This window comes from Parus major, chromosome 1 (genome assembly GCF_001522545.3).
Source record: "Parus major isolate Abel chromosome 1, Parus_major1.1, whole genome shotgun sequence".
In the NCBI taxonomy this organism is placed as follows: domain Eukaryota; kingdom Metazoa; phylum Chordata; class Aves; order Passeriformes; family Paridae; genus Parus; species Parus major.
The window spans coordinates 84,421,614-84,444,588 of NC_031768.1; the positions used below are offsets into that span (position 1 = coordinate 84,421,614).

Genomic DNA, 22,975 nt, shown 5'->3' on the forward strand with positions numbered 1-22,975 from the left:
TGTATGTTGAATTAATTTCCTTTATTTATAGATAGCAAAGGAAATAAAAGAATATAATGGTATACACCAGATACTTGACCCCAAGTGTCGCCTCTAGCAGACTTTCTGCACACATTACCCACAGTAATGTCTGTGCTTTGCCTTTTCCTCCACAGAAACACTCCTAAAAATACTCCTACCCCAATAGTCCATGGTCAGGATTAGGCCCTGCACTTAGGACCTAAGGCACAAGTCTCTGCCACTTGAGCCAGAGAAATCTCTACTACAGGTGTGAAGGAGGAGCAGGCAGGGGAAAACAGCTAGGGAGGGACATGGGAGGGAGCTGTGGTCCTGTAGATGTGCTGCCTGGGGCTTGAGTTTGCCATCTGCCATCAGAATGAGCCCCTATCCCATTATTGATTTATATAATACATTGGTTTACATAGTATATATTGATATTGGATTGATATAACATATCTGGTTGGGGTACTCACCTTGCAAATCAGCATTTAAAACAACAAAAAGAATAGGTCATGAGTTTAGGGAGGCTCTGTCATCTGCTGCGGTATCCCAAGGGAAAACCTGTATTTTAAAGGGCAGATCCAGCCCAGAAAGCCATCAAATGACAGCAGCAGAAAGAGACTAATCAAATCCTAAAGACATCTGGAAAAACAAGCTGTGTGTCTTGGCCTGCTGTGCACACTAACAGTATCCAGAGGTGATCACCAACCCAATGGGTCTTTACTGGAGCCCAGAAACCCTAACTGGATCAGGTCAGTCTCTCTTGGCTGGAGGGGTTTGTCCCCCTCAATCTCTTCTGGATGTCTTGCAATGCAGCATAACCCACCCTGGCTGACCTACCACTGCTTGTCTTAAAAGCTTACTGTCTCACAGACCAGCACTGCTGCATTTTGGCATTTGTCAGACTTTTTTCTACCTTCAGAGCTTTTCATGGTGGGTTCCCAAACCACATTAAAAAGAAATATAACTGAGCAGAGTTGCCCCAGAACCAACTTAGTGCCACAGGAAGGGCTGCAGATGGGATGTGCATGGGACATCTCCATCCCCGGGGCCCTGCTGGGTCCATCTTCCCATGCCTGTCCCCGTCACCTTCCCAGGCTGCTGGCATGGCTCACAGCAGGCAAGATATGGCTATGCTGAAGCAAAAGGGCACTTCTCTGAGCTGTCAGCAGCTGCTCATCTCTGTGTTAGCTTAGGTACATTAAGGCATGAAGACCAAGTGCATAGGAAGCAGCGAGAGCCTCCAGGTGCCTCCAAATCAGCCCCTGAGACCTTTTCCATTGAAATGTTTCTCAAGTCCTCCTCCAAGATGTTCACTCTCATCGGGGTGAGGAAGAGAAGCTTCTGGCTTTGGGTTGACCCCATGAACACTGCCCATCTGGGTTAAGCTGTTGGCTAAAAGACGAGTCCATGGAAGGAGCTGGATCCACCCCCACCCGCTGCTGGGCTGCAGCCCCCAGATGAACTGTCATCATCCTTGTCCCTGTCCAAGTCTCTCCACCACAGCGGGGATTTCGGCAAGGCAGAAATATAGGCGGCTCTGTTCCTCGCTTCTTTTTCCTGCTCCTGGGAGAAGGAAGGGGGAAAAACAGCACAAGGATATCAGCAGATAAAAGGTGGGGGGATGCTCCCACCACCCCTGAGAAGCCAAGAGTCTGTAAGGTTCCCCCTGGGAGCTTCCTTCAAATTAAACTGGTCAGCAATCAAACCCAGCCCTCCCATGTCACCTATGGGTGGAGAGGAGGGACCCCTCAAATAGCCCCACGTGCACGTCATGTCATATGAGACGCTTGTTTGGAAAGCATTGAATTCCATCAGATGAATGAGATCTGTTCCAGTTTGTATTCCCAGCTCACCCATCTGCCCAGGGAAGATGTGAATGTCCATCCCTGGAAGTGTTCAAGGCCAGGTTGGATGGGGCTTTGAGCAACCAGGTCTAGTTGAAATGGTCCTTGCCCATGGCAGAGTGGTTGGAACTGGATTGTCCCTTCCAGCCCAAACCATTCTGTGATTCTATCATAAGAAAAGAAAAAGGGAAAAAAAACCTACTTTGCTTGCAATGGCTCAGAGTGTCAGTTGAATGTCAGAGGTAGTAGGAAGGAACTGCTAGTTACCAGTGAGTAAAGGTGGGAAGGAGAACAAAGTGTAGAATGTAAGGAACAAGCATTTTACAATGAAGGTGGTGAGGCACTGGCACAGATTTCCCAGAGAGGCAGTAGTAGATGCTCTGTCCCTGGGAACATTCAAGGTCAGGCCAGATGGGGCTCTAAGCATCTGAATTGAAGATGTCCCTGCTCATCCTGCAGGGGAGGTGGATTAGATAGCTTTTAAAAGTCCCTTCCAATCCAAACTATTCCATCATCCTGTCTTTCCCAGGGACTTTGAAGAAAATTTCAGGCTGAGCTTCCAGGAGCAGACAATAGCAAGTCAACCCCAAGCACAGCCACAAGATGTCTTGTACCAACCTCAGCGCAGGAACTATAACCTGTTTATATCTGGGTGCTAAAAACGAAAAGGGATTTGGCTTCAGGGAGTGGGTGGGTATCTGAAGGATTTTAACCACAGGACAGTGGTTGCTGCTAGATGGGTGGGAACGCGGCCCATTAGCTGGACAGCCACAGGACCGCACCCTGCTGTGCACAGCAGCAGGAGTTACCTGCAAGAAGAGGATGTTATCTTTGGAAATGGCTTCCATCAAGTCCTTGTGGAGGGAGAGTTCGCCATGCAGGCGGCCAGCCTCAGCCAGAGCCTCATGCAGCAGGCAGCTCTGCCGGCCCGGCCGCTGCCGGTAGAAGAGGACATAGGCGGTGTCTTTGGGGAAGAACGAGGTGACGTTACTGACTGACTCGAAGGAGGAGAAGGAAACTCTGGTGTCATTGAAGAGGTACCACTGGATTTCAAAGTCCAATTGTTTGTCAGAGGCCTGTTTTGGCACCCCATCCCGCGGCTGGCCATGGGGGACAGTGTCAGTGCACTCCCTGGAGTAACAGTAGTAGTGGCCACTCTCAGAGGAGATGCCTGAATGCACCACCACACTGCAGAGGTCGTACACGACAGTCATGAAGCCACTCCCTGGGGCAGCACCATCCTTCCCACGACAGCAAACCTCCTCAGCTTCCTCTGGAGCAACAAGGATGGGTAGCTTGAGCACCACAGGGATGGAGACATTGTCCAAGATCTTCTTCCGCTTCATAGTCCGTGGGTCAAAGGAAAACCGCAGCAGTGTGAGGATGAGGTAGTGTGGACCCTCTGTCAGCTCTGCCACCTTCTCAGCATCCTGCAAGGATGCACATTTCTCACAGTGGTATTTATTCTCTGCTGTCAGTCTTTCCGGGGATAGAAAATAGTTGATTAAATCTGGGACAGATCTGGAGTCCTTGGGAGCATGTGCCTGCTCCCCAAAAGTCGAGACAGGGTCTTTGGCTGCATCTACCCCAACATCATTGCCACATACGGGATTTGCTGCTTCTCCTGGTTCCTGGAAACCTAATGTTTCCACCGACACTGTTGAGGCTGCGTTGTCACTGGCCATGGGGGCCTTCCTCTGGATCCAGGGAGAGCCCATAAGCTGGCCTGCATTTTCTGGAGGCTCAATGAACTGTGCACCAATTTCTTCCACTGGTAGAACAGATGTGGTCCCACGCACATTCCTGTCCGATGGAGGAAAAGCCAGGGACAGGTCTGTGAAGGCTTCTTCTCGGGACGAAACATTCAGGCACTTCAAGCAGCGGATCTTTGTCATCATTTTACCCCCAAACATCTTCTCAATCAATGTCTTGTTTAAGTAATGATGCTCCACTGCCTGAGACATCAAGCTGGATTCCTTGAGTTTCTGGTAGATCCTTTTTCCAGTTTTTTCTTCTTCATGCAATCTTTGGCAGGGGAGAAAAAGGCTGTGTTATGCATCAATATAACACCAAGAGGTAGTTTCTAAAGTAGGGCTCCTGTTCTTCACTGCAAGTGGTTGATCCCAGTTAACCTGCCTGAACCCAGGGGTCTGATGCTGTGGGAGAAAGGTGGGTAGGAGTCAGACAGGATTTGGGAACCTGAAGTCTTCATGTGCCACTGACCCCACACTTCTAGAGGGATCACTGAGACACCACTGACTGGGACATTTGATATTTCTAGGTTAAAGTCAAAAATCAGCATTTTACAGATTAGGCTGAGTAGCTTGTCAGGTGAAACTCTATGGTTGGTGATTTTAGATTAGATATCAGGAAAAATCACTGGAAGGGTGGTCAGGCATTGGAAGAGACTGACCAAGGACATAGTGAAATCACTGTTCCTAGAAGCGTTAAAAAATGCATAGATGTGGCATTTAGGGACATGATTTAGTGGTGGACTTGGTGGTGCTGGGTTAATGGTTGGACTCAACAATCATAGGGGTCTTTTCCAGCCTTAATGACTCTGTAATTTTATGAATTCCTTGTTTCCTCAGAGCAAAGGCAGAAATTTTCAAGTTGAACTAAGTTCTGACCTTACCCCTAAAATTTTCCAAACAGGGTTTTATTAAGGAGCCTCAGACCAGTCTCACCATCCCAACCCTCCACTCTCCCAACTCCTCTGAGTCTCAGCCACTGTTTGTAAGTGGGTGAGCACTAAACATCGGGCTTTGGGGCTTAGGGACACTGTTGTCACCAGGCTCTGGGATCACAGCACTCGTCACATACCGGTCCAGCAAATACTTGAGGTACTCTGAGCAGTCCTGCTGAGCTCCAGGGGTGAACCAGGGTGGCCAGGAGGCAGAGAGGAAGCTCTCAGGGGAGATGGCAGGTCGCTGGCAGCAACACAGAAGAAATGCATTTAATCCCAGCAGTTTTTCTTCAATTCACACAGGGGGAGGGAGAGGGGAGAGGAGTGGGTTTTCTGGCTGGTTCACTGGGAGCACAGTGTTCTGTGCTTGATAAGGTCCCTTTTCACCCCCTACAAAGGCTAATCCCTGTGCACAGCCCTTGGTTTGCTGTAAGCCAGGATGGTAAGGATGAATTTCAAACATTATTTTACATATACTTCTACAAAATACCCATGTGTTTATTATTCAATTTTTAAATGGTTTATTGGCTTGATCCAGATAATTCTACTTAATTCAGCCTGAATTTAATTTGCTGCTCCATTTAATTTGATCAGGATCTCTCTCATCAAATCCTCTTTAAAAAAAAAGGCAAAAAAATCCACTAAACTTCCACCAAATATTCAGATCACTGCAGGCAGGTAATCTGTTACCAGTAATGTAATTGCTGTCATTACGAAGCAGATGTCTAATTAACATGGAAAAAGACCCATCTTTAGCAAAAAAGTAACTTTAGGAACAACCCAAAGAAGAAAAATAACTGAAAGGAAATTAACGTCAGCTACACAGCAAGGAAATATGCTTCTGTACTTGTTCATCACAGAACACAGACACTCTAAACTGCCATCAAAACCTAGACTCTTCTGTGACCAAATATTAAATCTAACAGGATGTCTATATTTCCCCCCAGGTCATCTGTAGTGACATAATACCACAATGCTACCAGCCAGCTCTGACAGTCAAGGCTTGGGAAATGGAGAAGCCTGGATCACTTGCTACCCAGCAAGGGAAAATTCACTGGCTTTCCAAAACCTGGTTTTTCTAGGGACAGAAAGATATATTTTCAAGAGAGAAATTAGATATGACCTAGCTGTATCTCCAGGAGTCACATTTGTCATGGAAATATTTACAATTAGTTTAAGGATGTTATTTTTATTTTACTTTCCTTCACATACAGAGAGATTTAAAGACCTGGAATCTAAGGGGGCTTTTATAATTATCCTTTTAACAAAACCACTTTTAAAACAATTTTCACCAATTGCTAGTGCTTTGCTGGGCAGCAGTGGGATAAGCAAGCTGCTCCAGTCTTCTCCCTTCCTGCACAGCAAGAAACAAAACCTCTGCTTCACACCACAGGCTTCTCAGCTGACCACAGATGTAAACTATTACCTAATGGACTTCATTGTCAAAACCATTAGCTATTACATCAGCCCAGCCCAAGAGGACCACAAGTTAAAGACAGGCAGCCTGGTGTGAACATAGCCCACTTTCATGGGTGATAGGAGTTTCCCCTCCACCTCTCCCAAAATTAGCCTCCTTCATATAAACAAAATTTGTCCCATTACAAAAACCCACCAAGATCCACAGCTCCTTATCAGCACGTTAGAGCCGGCAGGAAGCAACTTGGAGACGAGCCTTTCCGCAGCCGACAGTCCAAACAAATAACTAGAACATGAAATAATTACCTGACTGTGCTCCAAAAATGCAAAGAGCCACTGGAGCTTTGTCATCAGGGGCTGGGAGTTGCCCTCAGTTAAATTCAACACTGAATGCCGAAAGCTGTGAAAGAAAAGCAGAGATGCAATCTGTGAGATGGAAAATCAGTGTGGGACATGCAAGGCTGGAGTGACGAGCACCCCCTGGAGCAGTCTTGAACGGGAGCAAGGGAGGAAAAACTCACTCTGAAGCCATGAAAAGAGATTGTATGATGCTGTTCATGTAGCAGGTGTTTCCCAAGTTAATTAACCCAATCTTTCCCGTCTCTGATTTGGATGCCAGGCGTGGGTAGAAGCAGGCCAGCTCATTCTTTTGGGAGGTCCAAGCATTTTGTCCCAAGAGGTGTTTAATCCGGTCTTCATTTGGAATTGGGAGAGCCTTGGAAAGAGAGATCTGTGTTACAAATCATTATCTATTCTCACAGGAGGAAGCTGAGGGGCAGGCATCGATCTCTTCTCTCTGCTGATCAGTGACAGGGCACAAGAAAACAGCATGAAGCTGTGTCAGGGGAGGTTTAGGCTGGATATTAGGAAAAGTGTCCAGCATGGACTGGCTGTATACTGGAACAGGTTTCCCAGGGAAGTTGTCATGGCACCAAGCCAAGAAGCATTCGGACAATGCTCTCAGGCACACGGGGTGGTTCCTGGGGTTGTCCTGTGCAGGGTCAGGAGTTGAGCTCGATGATCCTTGTGGGTTCCCTCCAGCTCAGGGTATTCTATGATCCTATGACTGATCTTTTCCCATGAAGAATTAGTAATGGGCAACTGCAAAACTCCTCTGCTAGAGGAGTTCACACAGCCCATATTTCCTGTTCTTCATGTGAACCTGCCTCCATGCAAGGAATAGTTTACATGTTTGTATTAGTCCTTCAGAGGCATTTGAGAATAATATTATAGCTAAAACCTACAGGCACTATCAGGGCTTCTGCAGGCCCACCATTAGAGAAGTAACTTCCTTCAACCTGCCTACACAGGGCTCACACTCAGAATTCTAATCCCCTTTCTTCTACCACCATCTGAGGTGTTGAGGTCAGGACATCCCTACCAGTGGGACAGTCCATCTATTCCAGGCTACCAACAAAGATGCCATTTCCATATGGAAAGCAGTAAAATGACTGAGAAAAGCATGACTTACTTTAACTGCTTCTAGGACTGGTTCATAGAGGTCTGGGAATCCTGAGAAGCGGAAGAACATGCAGTGGATGAGCTCGGCCAGCTGCTCCAGGGAGCTGGTTGCAGAATTGGAATCCTCCTTCTTCAAAGAAGCCACCAGCCTGGGGATGTGGGGAAGCAGCTGGAAAAGAAAAATTCACTACAAAAATTACTCCACATTATTCACATAATTTTAATACATTTGTGGGAATGAAATTCACCTGCAGGCAGAAAAGACTGAACAGGAGTTCAGTGCCATTCTAGACTTCATCCTCCACCCTTTGAACTCAACAGCAACTCTCTTGTTGATTTTGGCAACCCTAGAGTGTTTTGTGTTGCATGACACCTGCAGGTTTGTGCTGCTGCTTTGCTGAGCTGCAACTGCCATTCTTTAGTCTCCCCTAAATCCCACATCCACAGTGGAAAGGAAAGGCTGACTGCCAAGTGCAGGGATTCAAACCTGCAAGGTAGATGGGATTAGCCTAAAAGGCATGTTGGCTGCTGTGCTCTGGTGTTATTTTATACAGAATATACTGAACTGAAATTGGTATGGTTGGATGGATGGCAACAGGCATACAAACAGCACATTCTTTACTTTGCTTTCATCTCAAAAATGTAAAAAATGCACAAGCAGATGCTGATGCAAATTATCCATTGCTCACGGGCACCCTCTGCTGACCCTGCAGCTGCACACAGAATTAATAACCTATTTCCAACCCTGCAGATGTGCTAGAGTGACCCAGGCACTTACATAACCTTTTTCATATTTATATTTTAGGTTATTTTTAGCACAGTGCAATGCTGGAGTAAAGTGTCAGGACCCCAGTCCAGCCATTTCCTGGTCCTCTCTTCCTCTCCTCTTTTTCCTTCCCTACATAATATTGAGATTTTAACTATTTCCCTTCCAACAGGAAAGGCTGTTGGGGGAAGCAAATCAATTGCAGCACCTTTTTATACATCAGAATTTTGCCAAGCTGTGATGGGAACATTTCTCAAAACCCTTCCAAAGTGCCAGGGCAAACACAAAAAGACATGGTTTGGCCCTGTTGGATTTTCAATATTTTTTTTAATAAAGGAGGAAATTTATGCTTATGGGCTACAGATGGAAACTTCAAGCCAAGAACAACCTACAGCTTTTGGAGTGTTTGAAAATTTGATGCCCAGCTGAAGACAACACATTGGAATGACTATTTTTAGAAACCAAAGAGTTTCTCAAGAAATTAAGGTTCCTTCAAAGTATCTCCAGCTGAGAAAGGAAAAAGCATCAGCTGAAAATGTTGGCTAGCTTTGTTTTTTCCTAGCCTTATCTGTTTATTCTGTGAACTTTAGGTGAAAAGCCAGATATAAGGGCTTTAATGAGAAAGTACAAAATCAAACATTAATAGGAGTAATTTTTCATCACTGCTTTTATCAGTACAATCACTACAAGCATGCTTTTGCCTTCAGCCTTACTTTTTAAATTCAGCATTCCAGAGACAACGCCAGCAGGAAGCAGAGCTGTGCTTTAGTGCCAACAGCAAAGCAAACTAAAATATCACTGTGGAAATGAAAAGGGAATATTCAAATGTTGCCAAAAGTTGTTTTTTGCTTTTAACAGAGAATTTGTGTAGTGAAGTGTTCTGATCCAATCTTCTGGTCTTGCTGCACTGATGCTGTACAAACCTTTCAAAGATGACCCACCACTTAAAGAAATGGGTGCCACATGTTGGTGACAATTTAAAGCTGCATGTGGAATGGGGCCCACTGAGTCCAACAGACAGTGAGGCACCCGCTTAGGAAAAGCAAGGGCTGTTTAATAACATATTCCCTGCCCTCCACAGGGAGAGCACTCTGAGATGTTCTCAGTGCAGAGGATCCCCCAAATGCACTCCAATGCCAGAGTGGCAACATCTGCCCCACCTTAGGCCCCCCACTATCCCTGCTGCCCCACAGCAGGGTTACACTCAGCAACATCCAAGTGCCAGACACAGCCTTACCAAGTGAAATGCCTCGTGGGAGTGCTGGAAGCTCAGCAGCATGTATTGCAGGACAGACAAAGCCCCCTCCCTCACAATGGGGTACAGCAGCTTGGAGAAGACCTGGTGGAGGAGAAAAAAAAGCAAGTGAGAAGGCAGGATGGCACTGCAACCAGCAGAATGGAACAGCAGGAAACAGAGGCACTGGGCATCTACCATGGCTGCTGGTCTCTTCCTACTCCATGCTGGTAGTTAGCCTGTAACTAGGTCTCCAGGGTCATCTCCTGCCCAAAGTATTGGCTCAGGGCACTCTTAAAAATACTGTTTGGGTTATCCTCACCCTTTCAGGCTTGTGTAATGCCTGTGCTGCACCTCCATATCTCCTCATGAAGAAGCCATGCAAGCTCAGCAGAATGCTAGATTTTCTAGAATGTGCCTCTTAATTTATTCAGGTATTTGGAACTTTGTCACTAACCTTTCAGACAAAGATACAAAAAGCAAGCATCTTTTTCAAAGGCTACATAATGGTATTTATTCTGTTTTACAAAAAATACCTGTATATCCTCTACTGCTGTCAGATAGTACTTTTGAGGGGTTTCCAAAAATCACATGTTATTTTATGGCTGTGCCCCTTTCCTATGCATTAAAAATTAAAGGAAAGAAAGAAAAGCCAAAGATGCTTGGCTACTGTCCCACTGCTCAATGCACTTGAGGGATCACAAATGCAGTTATTGATAATGTTCCGTTACTGATAATTATAGAATGACAGTATCATTTAGGTGAGAAAATACCTCTAAAATCATTGAGCCCAACTGTTAACCCAGCACTGCCAAGTCCACCATTAAACCATGTCCCTAAGAGCCCTGTCTTAGTAGTTTCTACTGTGACTTCTTCTGGCGGCTCAGCCAGGTTTTATCCCCATCATTCAAAGGAGGGCAGAGTAGGACCACAGAATGGAAAAAGTTCTGAAATAGTGACCAGTTTCAGTGCTTCATCACAGTTTTCTGAGATAGCAAGTACTCACTGCTGAAACAGGTAATGGCAACGGCAGCAAGGGCTTTATCCACACTGATTAAAGGACTAAGCCAGGGCACAGGCTTTAAAACTGACCTGTGACTCTGTAGACTATTAATACGCTCACTGATATGTACTTTGCCTGTGCCAGCCAGCAATGACCCAGGCACGGTCAAAGGAGAGCATGTCACATTCCCAAAAGCAAGTTTTACAAGAGCTTCACAGTTCGGGAAGGAGAGTGTTCAACTGGTTTGAAAATCCTTGGCTACTTTATTTCATAATTTTTAAGATATCAGTGCCTCTGCAGACCACAACCTGCAGAATCCCAGGTTGAACATCACTCCTAGCTGCAATATCAGTATCCCTTGGGACAGCAAACTCTTTTTTGCTCTATGTATCTCATCTTGTCATTTGAAAGGCAAGGTGATATTTCAGGTACAAGATGGTATTTCTGTGGTTCACATTCACATTTAAAAGAGCCAACTGACCTTTTCTATTTTTGAAAGAGTGACTTCAATCAAGATGCTGAACTTTTTCACTGCAGCCAAACCCTTCAGCAGAGCAATTATCCACTTGTCTATGTTCTTTCCCAGGGGCCAGGACACCCAGTCAATCATCCTGAAATGAAACACAAACTCTTAAATAAATTTAATGCATGTCTTATAAAAGTCAAGCTCCACTCTGGGTCAAACCTCCTCCAAACTGGTGTCCAGTCACTGGGATGAGACAGGCTCTTCACAAGGCATTTCACATGTTATTCAAAGCACAGCAGAGCCCGAAGTAGAAATACCCCAATGTCACCATAACGCTGTGGTTCATCAGAGGATCAAGCCCACATCCATCAAGTAAAGTGGGGATTTTCTTCCACAAACTTTGGTCTAATCAAGTTCAAGTTTTTAAAACTGGTGCAGTGCTCTATATACTACTCATGTGAGGGTTTGATTGAGGTCTCCACATTGTCACCATTAGAAAACAAATTATACTAGTTTAATCTCTGCATTTTTACTGGTAAGAAAGAACCACTCAGATTCACATAATTTAGTTTTGTGTGGGAAACATTGATTTCCAAGAACATATTTTAAAAATGCCATGTGAAAACTAGTAGAAGCCAATTATTCCTGAATGTCACAAGTAAAAAAATTAATTTCCAGTCATTTAACCAATGTGTAGCCATGTTTCTGCAAGACATAAGTGCTTTACAGAAGTTTCTCATAAAACAATAACCTAAGACTAAGTGAAGACACATTGGTTCTGTTTAAATTTCATGTTAAACAGCCAGGAAGTAAATAAGACTTGGGATCTCCAAGTATCAAACTTTGCTGACCATTTCAGTACCTTTGATTTGAAGATACCCCAGACCTTCAGGTTACACCAGAGTCCAGCTAATTTACCCAGTCAAATCCTTTTGCTTATCAACCTGTATCTCATGCAAAATCAAAAGAAGAGAAGACAGATAACTAACAGCCACAAGGCAAAGAGCAGGAATTAGTGAAGTTTACAAGGAACTGGGAAAATTGAAGTCTAGTCAGTAAAAAAAATCATTAAAAGCAGAACATGTTGAGATGTTGAAAAATAATAAAAGTCAAACCAAGTTGGATAATAAAGCAAATGCCAGAGAAGCTTGCACAGACATTTGCCCCAGAGGAGAGCAAGGAAAGCCATGTGATCACTGTATGTGAAGATGCACAGCTGTCAAGCAGCATCAACACAAGATCAAGGAGTCACAAGGAAGACCCTGAGGATTAGAAATGTAGAACTGGAAGGAAATGCATTGATTCAAAAGGCATGGAAGCCACTAGGAGTGGAGGCTCCAGTAACTCATCTGCTTGAAGACAACCAGGCAGATACCAGGTGACTACAAGTTCCCAGTGTAACAGCAGCCATGGAAAAGACCAGCACCATCTGTGGTGCAGAAGGAAAGGCCTCTAGAGCAAAACAGTGACATCTGAGGCTGTGGTGAGGCTGTCATGATGAACACGGTGCACAAACACCACCATCTGTGCCCATGACCAATGAACCATGTTGAAGAAACATGTTCAGGTAGCAGGGGAAATGAAGAACACTTCCTGCAAGGAAAGCTTAAAATAACTGGGCTTGTTTAGCACAGCCATGAGAAAGCAGAGATGGGAAGGGACAGCTCTTCCTGCACATATTGAAGGAATAAACACCAGGGAGGCAACAGATAGCTCAGCTATTTCTGTTGGCATAACATCAAATGAACTGCAAGATGGCCAGAAATACACACAGACTGGCTGTCAGAAGAGAGATTTCACCCACTAAAGCAACCCAGTGGTGGAAGAGCTGTGAAAGAACAGCAGTGGGAGAATTGTCCTGCTTTGAGAAGCAGAGTAAAACATTCATGAAAGGGGTCTGTAATGTCAAAGCTATAAAGCAGGGAGATTGATCCAGAGATTCAAAGCTCCTTTTTCTCCCTAGATTCTTTAAAGAGGCATAAAATAACCTTAGTTGCTTGAAGCTATACTTTGCCAGCACTGGTGGCTAAGTTACAGTGCTGCCCATATTGCTACAGTAGGAAGAAATTATATTTTAAATTCACATTGCACAATCCACAAATGTTTTAGTAGTGATAACCCTAATTTGACAAAGGAGTAATCGATTTGGTATGCTAAACTTTTAGAAGCCCAGACCCTGATCTCCAGAGATAGCGAGTGCCTGCACAGCTGTGTGACAGCAGATGCTTCCCACATCTGGACCTGGGCTCTTTGGAATAGATACATCCCCAGGAAAAAACAAAACAAAACAGACACACAAAAAAAACCCAAAAACAAACAAAAAAACCCCAAAACAACAACAACAAAAAAAAAACCAAACCAAAAAACACCAAAACAAAACACAACCCAAATCTGTGAATACCTCTTATGTCACAGATGCACAATAATAGAGTTCATCTAAAAATAGACAAACTCTGTAAAAGAGACTGTGGTGTACACTTATGCCAGCAGGTGACAGCCTTGCTTTTTTTTTTACCACTACTTGTTCTTTACATGCTTGACCAGAAGCTCCACCCTAAATCCAGTTTACTTCCTGCTACTCCCAAACCCAAACTTCAGAAGACACTTCTAGGCGCAAGCAGTTTGTCACGGATTCTAAGCTAAAAGATCCTTAAATTTGTACATTTTCCCTTGATTTTCTAGGCATGGAGCACACACATCAAACAGCCTGTGGTCACGCTGTTTTGGAGGGACTCTCTTGCCACAGACATGCTGCCAAAACACCAACATTTCTCCTAAATTACTTTAATTACATTTTGCAGGCTCTGACTAATATTTATTTGTCCTTCTTCGTGACAAAGAATGTTCTAAGCAATGATGCAATTGATTTGGCAGCCTCTGTATTTAGACACTCAAACTCTTAGAAGATTAACCGTCTGGAGCTTGCAGCAGTAAGTGTCCAGAAGGAGAAAAAGATGGAGAAGTGGGTTAGGAACTGAACTAATAACTTAATATTTTGTCTTGGGTTACTCTGGATTCTGGGAAAAGCATGACCTTGCCCAGCAAGCAAAAGAGAAGTAACCCTTTTCTGCATGTATAAACTTCCCATCAGGAATAACGTGTTTCTGTCATGTAACCTTGTTGGGAGGGAGACACAAATCCCTCCCTGTAACAAGAAGAGGAAAAAAACGCTTCCAGTGACATCAAGTCACTTGTGTTAAGTGCACACACCACTGCATGTGAATATCATCTATTTAAATGAAGAGCTCTAAGAAAAGAATGGGTTAAAGACAGAATCATGGAATAATTTAGGCTGGAAAATATCCTTAAGATCATTGAAGATACACGTGAGTAAGTGCAGAGCAAGGCACTGGAGCGCAGAAATGCTGTAGGACTTGGACATAAGGATGCAAAGAAGATGTGGTGATGCCAAAGAGGGCACTGGTGCTGCAAAGACCAGGTCTGGAATATATCAGGTAGCATTTCACCCTCTACTCTTCATCATGCTTTGACAAGGTCTCCACTGACTCTGCCTATCCAACTGCAGCACTACCACCTGACAAAGGCCAAAGTGGGACCTGGAAATCCCCCTCACATAAGTCTTTAGCTGTGACTGATGGCTTAAGATGATGTCCTTCTCAAGGGAGAAAAAGGTCATCAGGAAATCCTGAAAAGAAGATTTCTGGGAAGAAAAAGCCCTCAGCAGCTTCAGAAGAAAAAAAAAATCATCAGATGTCTTTAAGATAGCCTGTGTTGGACATTCTTTAATACAATTTATTTCTAAGAAACTAAATTAAACCAAACAAATATAATAATATCCATAATCATAGCAACAACCACTCTTTAGTTCTCTGGGACCTCAGGGATAGAAGAAATTATACAGAAGTTTTCTTTTTCCCTACACACTCCTCACCAGGCAACACCAGCCAAGCAGCTTGAGATAAAACCACACAGAGCATTTCTCCAAACTGAGCTGAAGCTTTCACTCACACAGCCTCTCCTACCTGCCAATGGCCATCATCATTTGCACATCAGTGATGCTGTCATCATTGGTGAGGTTTCTTATGACGCCATCCATGAGCTCCAGAGGGACAAACTGAACCACACTGGCCAAGGCATTGGAGGGAGCTTCCTGTTCCTCTGCAAGACAGGGATGGCCCCCAGTAATGAAGATGTTAGCTGACAGGAAAACCGGGCACACTAGGTCATTTCTTGTCCTAAAAACCAAATAATTTCTGCCCACAAAAATAGAATCATAGAATTGTTTAGGTTAGAAAAGCTTTCCAAGATCAAGTCCAACCCTTAACCCAGCACTGCCAAGTCCACCACTAAACCACATCCCCAAGAGCCAATCCACACATCATGGAGCAGATATTGAGCTGTTGCCAATGAGCAGTGTAGAGTCCACTGTTAGCTGTGCTAGGAAGATAATTCCTCAAATCCCAGTGCAGCACATAATGAAGCTGGATCTTAGCAGATGGCTGTTCCCTGAAGCCATACGTAGCCCCAAGGGAGGAAGAGATCACAAGCATGTGTTTGGCCCAACTCAGGTACCAAATTTCCTCTGTTTGCTCTCTTTTTACTAAATACTGCAAATAATTGCAAAAAGATGCAACTGCAATTTTGCCTGCCTGGAAATGGGCCTCCTTCCAATGGATGAAGACATCATACTGAAAAACCCATTTCCTGTGGTCTTAGGAATAGCTAAAGCAGGAGCTCACCAGCCTTTCATGGCACTGGTACCTCCAAAAACTGTCTTAAACCCTCCACAATAACCTAAAGGCACCAGAATTTGGATAAATATTGTCTGTCTCACTTTAAGAGGCACTTCAGTCAGAAGTCACCCTTCAGACAGTCAGTAGGGCTTCATACCTCTAGGTCAGTGAGAAATAACTGCTTAGCTTTATCCCTATTCTCTGGCAGGGAGCAGGCTGCAGAGCACCACCAAGTCAGCCATAAGAGTGGAGCATTTCTAAAAGCTCTCAAGTTCCACTCTAAGGAGCTGCAGATAAAATGTTTTCCCTTAAGCCCAGCTGATGCTGGAAAGTGCTGAACACAAACTTGTGCTGCAAATGCTTCAATCCTGTTAACAGCTTCTGTCTGCAGACTCTCTCTGGTTTCAGGGTGATATTGTTTTCCCAGCTCAGAGCCCCAGTAACTTTTAGAGGTGCTTGTCTATTATATTTCACCTGTGGCTGCATTTCTGTAGTGGATGAAAACCCTGCAAGATGTCAAACTAATTGAGTTTGACTTCATCAGAACCAATGTTTACATTCCCGGTCTTTTTTTAATTATTATATTTAAATTACCTGTTGAAGAAATTATGGTGAACAGCTCTTTCAAAGAGGGCAGGATGGCTGAGGTCTGAGTCCTCCAGATCCTCTGCAGCAGACCACTCACTTTGTTCACCTGCTCCAAGAACTCCATGATCTCCTCTTCCCCCTCAGAGACGCACTGGAACTGCCCGATGCACCGGATCAGCTGCTGGCAGAACAAGAGCTGGTGTTTTCCCGTGGGAATGCACTGAGGATGCTGCATTAAGAGTTTGCTGATCTTCGCACACTGCTTGGGGCTGGGCCTCTCGCAGACTTTCCGGAGCACCTCAATCCTCAGTAAGCTGAAGATGTTGTTTGCTGATGGGCTTTCCAGGACAAACTGCAGTCCTAACTGGATATAATCAAGTACATAATGGCTTCTCTTCCCCAGAGGTCCATAGCCTTCCTGGAGGAGACTCAGCAGGAAGCGGACATTGAAGAATTCCTCAAATTCCTCTGGGTGATAATGGCCATAGACCTCCAAAACCTCTTTCCCAATCTCTCTTTTATACTTGGTGTCCCCAGTGAGATAAAGCTTGGTGGACAGCTCCAGCATGGACCAGCACTGCTCACTGTCCATGGGCTGCTTTGCTGCCTCGATAACGCGCCTCACAAGACCTTGCTTCACATTGTTGGGGTAAGAGGACATCACCACAGCTTCCAGTATCTTATCCATCTCTGCTCCTTGCTCCTAAAAGAGAGGGGCAAAGCAGCAGGTTAGTTCAAGGAGGGTCTGCCGAGCTTTTAAGCCCAGGTTGGGGCAAGGGAGGTCACATAAGCAGAGCTATCTGGAACCACTCTGAAGAGGATAATTCTTGTGGCCTTTTCATGTAGTATTCAGAAAAGTGTCCACTCCAGTGATGTTTGATTGAGACTAAAGCCCCCCAAAACTGAATGAATACAAAGATACAGAACTTCTTCTGATTAATCACACATTTGAGCATTTCTGTCTTGCAAACAACCATCTACAGACCCACAGAAGAGAAAAGTGGGAAATTAAGGGAGCCACGGTCTTACACTGGTGTCTGCTGGCTCAGATGTCCTCAAGAGGCAAAGACAGTCCCAATGATTGTACTCATATTCAAGGAAGGAGAGAAAAAGCCCAGGGAAGCAGAGGTGGGATTGCAGCCTCTCTGTGCAATGTCAGGGGTGTTTGTTTAACATCTACACCGTGCTGCCAGCCACTCCATCCGAGTGGTGCAGTCTTGGCTGCTCCCCAGGGACCTGCCGCATTTGTATGCGAGACCAAAGCGAGCTGGGAGAGAAACTGCAGAGTCAGACAAAGTTCCCCATTTGTCACAGCCTGAATTCACCAGCAATAAAGCATTAGAGAAGAATTTTTTTTAAAAAACCCAACAAGTAATTCCCAAGGAAAAGCTCAGAATAACATTTATAAGCAGGTGTTAAATACACTACAACACAAAAAAAAAACAAAAAAAAAACCCCACAAAACAAACAAACAAAAAAACCCCCATATTATAGAGTGATAAAATTAGACAGTCAGGATTTCTCATAATGTATCACAGAGACTAGAAAGACTCATCCCCAGCAAGTCCCCCTAGTGCAATGCACTCCACAAATAGATGTTTGGAGAAGGACCCTTTCTGCCTATAGCCTAAAATGAGCCACACTCATGTATCTGACCAGAATAATAATCCCCACCTTTCTGTTCCTCAGCTCCCTAATCTGTGAAATGAGAACAACATGCACCAGTTCCTAGTGAGGTTGGTTAAAAGATCCTTCATTAGCACTTGGGAAGCATCTGGAGTTTTTCAAGTGGACAGGTCTACAAAGAATATAAATGCAGATGACATGTACCCCAAGTATGGTTTTCACAGATGACATCCAGAAGAGACCTCAGCAGATGCCATCCATGGACCATGCCATCCCTGGAGTAAACCTGAGAGTATCTTTTTGCCTGGCTGACAGCTGCTTGAGGGTGAAGAAGTAAAACCATGCCAGACACAAACATCAAGCTCTGACTCACAGCTGCTTGGCTGGAAAGGCTTCCCACCTCACCAAATATCACCTCTTCCCATCATTGCTTCCCCACAATCTCACAGGATGAAAAAAACCCCCACATTATTAATAAATATATATACATGTATATAGCCACCTCCCATCCAGCCATGACTGCAGACTACATTGCAATCAATGCCTCTCCAAGAACCACCTTGCCTTTTCTGGCCCCTGCCTGCTGACTCATACATTCCTCCGCTCACATGCTGGATTTATTTTTCCCCATCAAGCATTACTGCTGCCTTCCCTGCAACAAGCTACAGCAAAGCTAATGCTCTCCATCACACTGTTTTCCCAGGATAGAATATATAAACAGGACTCCCGAGGGACCAGCCTGCATTAAACCAGTGGCAAACGGGGACAAGATAGAAGACAAAATCCCACAGATGTCTTTTCACCTCAAACAGAAAGTACCACAGTATCAGCAAAGGTTAAAAGTCAACGTGGAGAGCAGATGGGGCTTGCAGACAGTCCAAAATCAGGAGGAGCATTTGTCCTTGCTGTAGTTCAGTGGTTGTCTTGGCCAGACACAAACTGGCACACACCTGCAGTCAGGCTGGTACCCCTTTCATCTCCTCTCTGCAAAAGCCTGAGCCCAGACACCCTGGTCATCTGGCACATAGATAAGGGGCCAGGAGGAGATAGAAGGATCTACAGTTGTCACTGGTTATGTCTCACTATTACTTCCCTGAAGCAATCTGTGCTGAGTCTGGCACAGTGATTAGGAAACACCACACAGGCAGGATGGCCAAATAATAGCCACATTTTTTTGAGGTCTAACCCCATAAATCACCACAGTCCCCTAGTGTACGTCGTGTTGGGTCCTCTCGCTGTCTCTCTCAGATGTGATGGCTGTCCACTACTACCCCCACTATGATCATGCTTTTACCTACTCTAGTATTGCCAAATTTCACCCAAATTTTTGATGCAAAGAGTCCAATTTCATCTGAATTTTGAGATAAACTTGCACCTCCTAAAATGACTTGGTTCTTCCTCAGGCTGATCACAGAAAGGGACAGGAGGATGGGCTTCCTCAATGTTGCTGCCTGGAGTGCAACTGGGTTGCATCTGACACTGTCTAGCAGGACAAAGCTGAAACAAACTCCCTCCACATTCAATAGGCAAACAAGTCCCAAAGAACCATCTGCCTCAGCAGGAAACATCATAGTGACTTATATGGACATTAAGACCTTGAAGACACACAGGGAGAACCACCTGAGGTGACCTTGTGATGAAGGGTCCATGCTCTCCTCACCAATGAAGGGCTTTACAGAACAAGGCTGGCCTTTAGGTAATACAGTCCCACCTGCACCTCTCCAATGAACCTGGTGTCAGCAAGAGGGGACAAACAAGCCCATGCTTCTGCTGGTACCAGGGTAGATCAAACTGCTCCCTGGGTGTGGCCAGACAAGGCCAGGATGAAGGATGCTAGCCAGGCCATATATTATAATCTTAGCACTATGTTAAAGCAACATTTAAGTGGCTTTGTAATATGCAGTAATAAATATTATAGTCTTAAAACTACACTAGAAAAAGCATTCTACACTAAAAGATCATACACATGTCAAAGGCTAGGAATTAAGATGGCTAATTCAAGACAAGCACAACTCTAGATGCTTTCAGAACAATATTAGCTTAAGCATCTGATATTAACTCTCCCCCCCTCTCCCAAGACGTCCCTGGAAAGTGAATCAGCTTTGCAGTGGAGGAGTAAAGTGATTTGGAGTGTTGTCTGTAAGATCACAGTCTCATTTGTTGTAGAAATTGGAAGTGTGTCATAAATAACCCAGGGAACTGTAGGAGAGGGAAGGACAGTTCATTATCAGGCAGCTGAATGCTGCCTTGGAGATCTGGTCCCTGGTTCTCCTCTGTTTAATACTGAAATAAAGAGACTAAATATTCAGACAATCAGGCTTCTATAATGAGTGTTCCTGAAGTAGAACAACCTTTCTGTACTTCTTCCTCACCAGCACCAAGACTGAAGAGCTGGGAAGATTGGCTCATTCCTGCATGTGAACAGAAACAAGTTCCTGGAGCACACAAGGATGAAGTAGAAGGTCAAAGAGTTAATTATTAAACTGAAGAGTCACATTGAGGTTCCCATCTGTTTTGTAGCTCACATAAAACAGAGTACACAATAGGAGCTTTGCAGAGAAAAAGAAAAAATCTCATGAAATGGCAAAACTGTTCTGCTACCCCAGTGAATGACTGGCAGGAACAATACAGGCAAAATCACAGAATGAGGAGGAAAAGAACCTTGAGAGGTCTCTAGCCCAAACCCAATCCACAGCCAAAATCAACCCCAGCTGCTCAGGGCTTTATCCATGAAGATCTAGAAAATATTCCAGGATGGAAATCATACAACAACCCTGGGCAACCAGCTCCTATTCTAATTAGCTCATAGTGGGAAGGGTTTCCCTCTATGCAATTGGAAGCTTTTGTTTAAATTTATGTCTGTTTTTTCTCATTCACCTACCTTGTACTCCTGCAAAAAGCCTGGATTCATCTCCTGAATAACCTCCTTGTAGGCACTGGGGAACTGCTCCCCAGTGAGTCCCCAGATAGTCAGTCCCAAGCCTTCAACAGTTCAAGGGGTCAGTCCATCCCAGTTGAATCCATTCCAAAATACTTTTCATTTGTCCTTGTTGAATTCCATGAGGTTCATGTCAGCCACAGCATGTCCTGGCCCTCCTGTATGGCAGCCCTGTCATCTGCTCCTCCATGTTATTCATAAAAAATATTAAAAAGGAAAGGTCCTAGGATAGTTCCAGCCTGCTTCCTACCCAATTAGCAGTCCATATATCTGTCTTTGATACAAGGATGGTGCAGGGCATAATCTCAAAAGCCTTACAGACATCAAAGATGCTTGCTGACCACAAGATGGGTCCCTGATAGGACAGGCACCCAAGCATGTTCTTGAAACCAGAGAGAAAAGGAATTTAAGCAAAAAGCATCATTGGCCAGCTTAGTGTCACTCTCTAAAATGGGTAAACTGCAAAAACAAACCCCAAAACTCAACCTCAGGACGAAAAATCACCTTTGACTTTGCCTGGGTCTAGTCTTCATATTCTGTACTGTTTCAAGCTGTACTTATAGCTCTCTTCTGCCTATTCTTTTTCTTTAATTGGGATCCATTTCAATTGAAATCTATCCAATTACTTCTAAATCAATTCATTCCGTTAGCCCTGCCAGCAGCAGATTTCCAGTAAAGTCTCCTCAGTACTTCTTGCTGAATATAGTACCAGTTCCCCCACCCTAGCTCTTAACAAAGCTCTGAAAACATAGATGCAAGATGTACCTTACCTTTAGGGAACCTTAGTAATAAATTCAGCACATTTCCTACAATGGCATCATGGAGACTTTGATAAATACCACTAAAGAAGTAAAAATAATTCCCACCATCCAAATATAGAGTGATACATAAAGTGGTTTGCTTCTGACTTAAAAAGAAAAATATCTATTTCCCTGAACTCCCTGGAGGTCTGGAAGTACCGAAATGAGACTCACCTTTTATTGTCCTTAACTCCTGCCAAAATAGTTTCTTTTTTGTCAGCCAAGACATTACTGCTATTCCTGCTGCATGCTCCAGGCAGCCAGGCAATTAGGGCTCAATCCTGCAGCATGCTGAGCTGCTGCAGGATAAAAGGGAGCTCACATAGTGCCTTCCTAGAGCACAAAAAGTACCCTATTCTCTAAAATTCCTACAGAATTTACCATGATACCACTTGGTATACAACTTCTTACAAGGACCAGCCCTGCTGTCACCTCTCTGACTCTGTTTTCCAGAAATATCAAAATAATTGTGTTCTATTGACTTTTTTTTTTTTTTGCAGGGAACAAATGTCCAATGAATTCATAGGTGAAGAGAATTTTTTTTGGTTCAAAGTACATCTCTGTTCAGCCAGCTAAGAAGGGGAAAACCACAGCCTGCACACGATTACCACATCTAATAGATACTCATGTTGTTGTAGCAATATGCAAACTGAGGCACATCGAGACCATAGAATCATAGAAAGTTTCTAAGGTCCCTTCCAACCAATCTCAATCAAAGCATTTGCTCAAGGAGATGGAGTAGGTTGTGACAGAGTCAGCAGCCAAACCTCTCCAGACCTGCAAATACATCAATGGCAATGCTCCACTGTACTTTGCTTTCACCTGCTGAGTTGAACCCCATAAAGTGCTGTGGCATAGCAGAGCACCAGGTAATTTTTTATGAGATCTAAGCAGAAAATCAGAGCTAATAACTGTAGAAAAATCCCATTAAATAGCCCTTTAGAAAGAGAAGTGAGACTCTACCCATTTGCAGTCATAACAGGGAAAAAAATGCCAGCACAGAAGCCTGGCTGAATTTTTTTGCATGTGATTATAATCTGCTTTTTTTAAATTCACCTTCTCATTTCAAGGAGATCACATATTCCTTGCTTCCTGTCCCAGACTGTTTTCCAGTAGCAGATTGGACTCATGTTGTGTGTCTCCTACTCACTAGAGTTAATTACTTTTGGCTGAGGAGGCTCTTCATGCTTTTCTATCCTCAGAATCAGAACTGCCTTTAGTACAGCACTGATGGAGATTGTCCTTCACCACAGGCAGCAGAACTGGAGCAGGACATTGCCCTGCACCACAGGAAGTAGCAGATTCAGAGCAGGAGGCTGTCCCTACGCTCTACAGGACAGTAGCTTTCAGTTCTCTCCAGAAAGCTCTGTAGCTTTCTGCTCTCTCCAGAGAGTGAAGGTTTATTTAAAGCATTGTCACCCAGCTGGACTGCTGGCATTTTGCACAGCTT

General features: G+C 44.3%; 1 protein-coding gene across 5 annotated transcripts in view; it reads right to left on the reverse strand.

Moving 5' to 3' along the window:
* USP35 (ubiquitin specific peptidase 35) overlaps positions 1–22,975 on the reverse strand; it is a 26,899-nt gene continuing 3,924 nt past the window's right edge. For 4 of the 5 annotated variants that reach the window (XM_015636076.2, XM_033516501.1, XM_015636069.2 and 1 more), the window contains exons 2-11: positions 16,168–16,864; positions 14,863–14,998; positions 10,895–11,024; positions 9,414–9,515; positions 7,421–7,579; positions 6,471–6,664; positions 6,256–6,349; positions 4,671–4,777; positions 2,657–3,872; positions 1–1,566 (exon numbers count right to left, since the gene is read on the reverse strand). In XM_015636076.2, the coding sequence (XP_015491562.1) occupies positions 1,396–1,566; positions 2,657–3,872; positions 4,671–4,777; positions 6,256–6,349; positions 6,471–6,664; positions 7,421–7,579; positions 9,414–9,515; positions 10,895–11,024; positions 14,863–14,998; positions 16,168–16,849 (2,991 nt within the window). In that variant the 5' untranslated portion in view covers positions 16,850–16,864 and the 3' untranslated portion in view covers positions 1–1,395. Of the gene's footprint in view, positions 1,567–2,656; positions 3,873–4,670; positions 4,778–6,255; positions 6,350–6,470; positions 6,665–7,420; positions 7,580–9,413; positions 9,516–10,894; positions 11,025–14,862; positions 14,999–16,167; positions 16,865–20,668; positions 21,108–22,975 lie in introns of those variants that run through there. The other variant, XM_015636062.2, reaches the window with a different exon arrangement.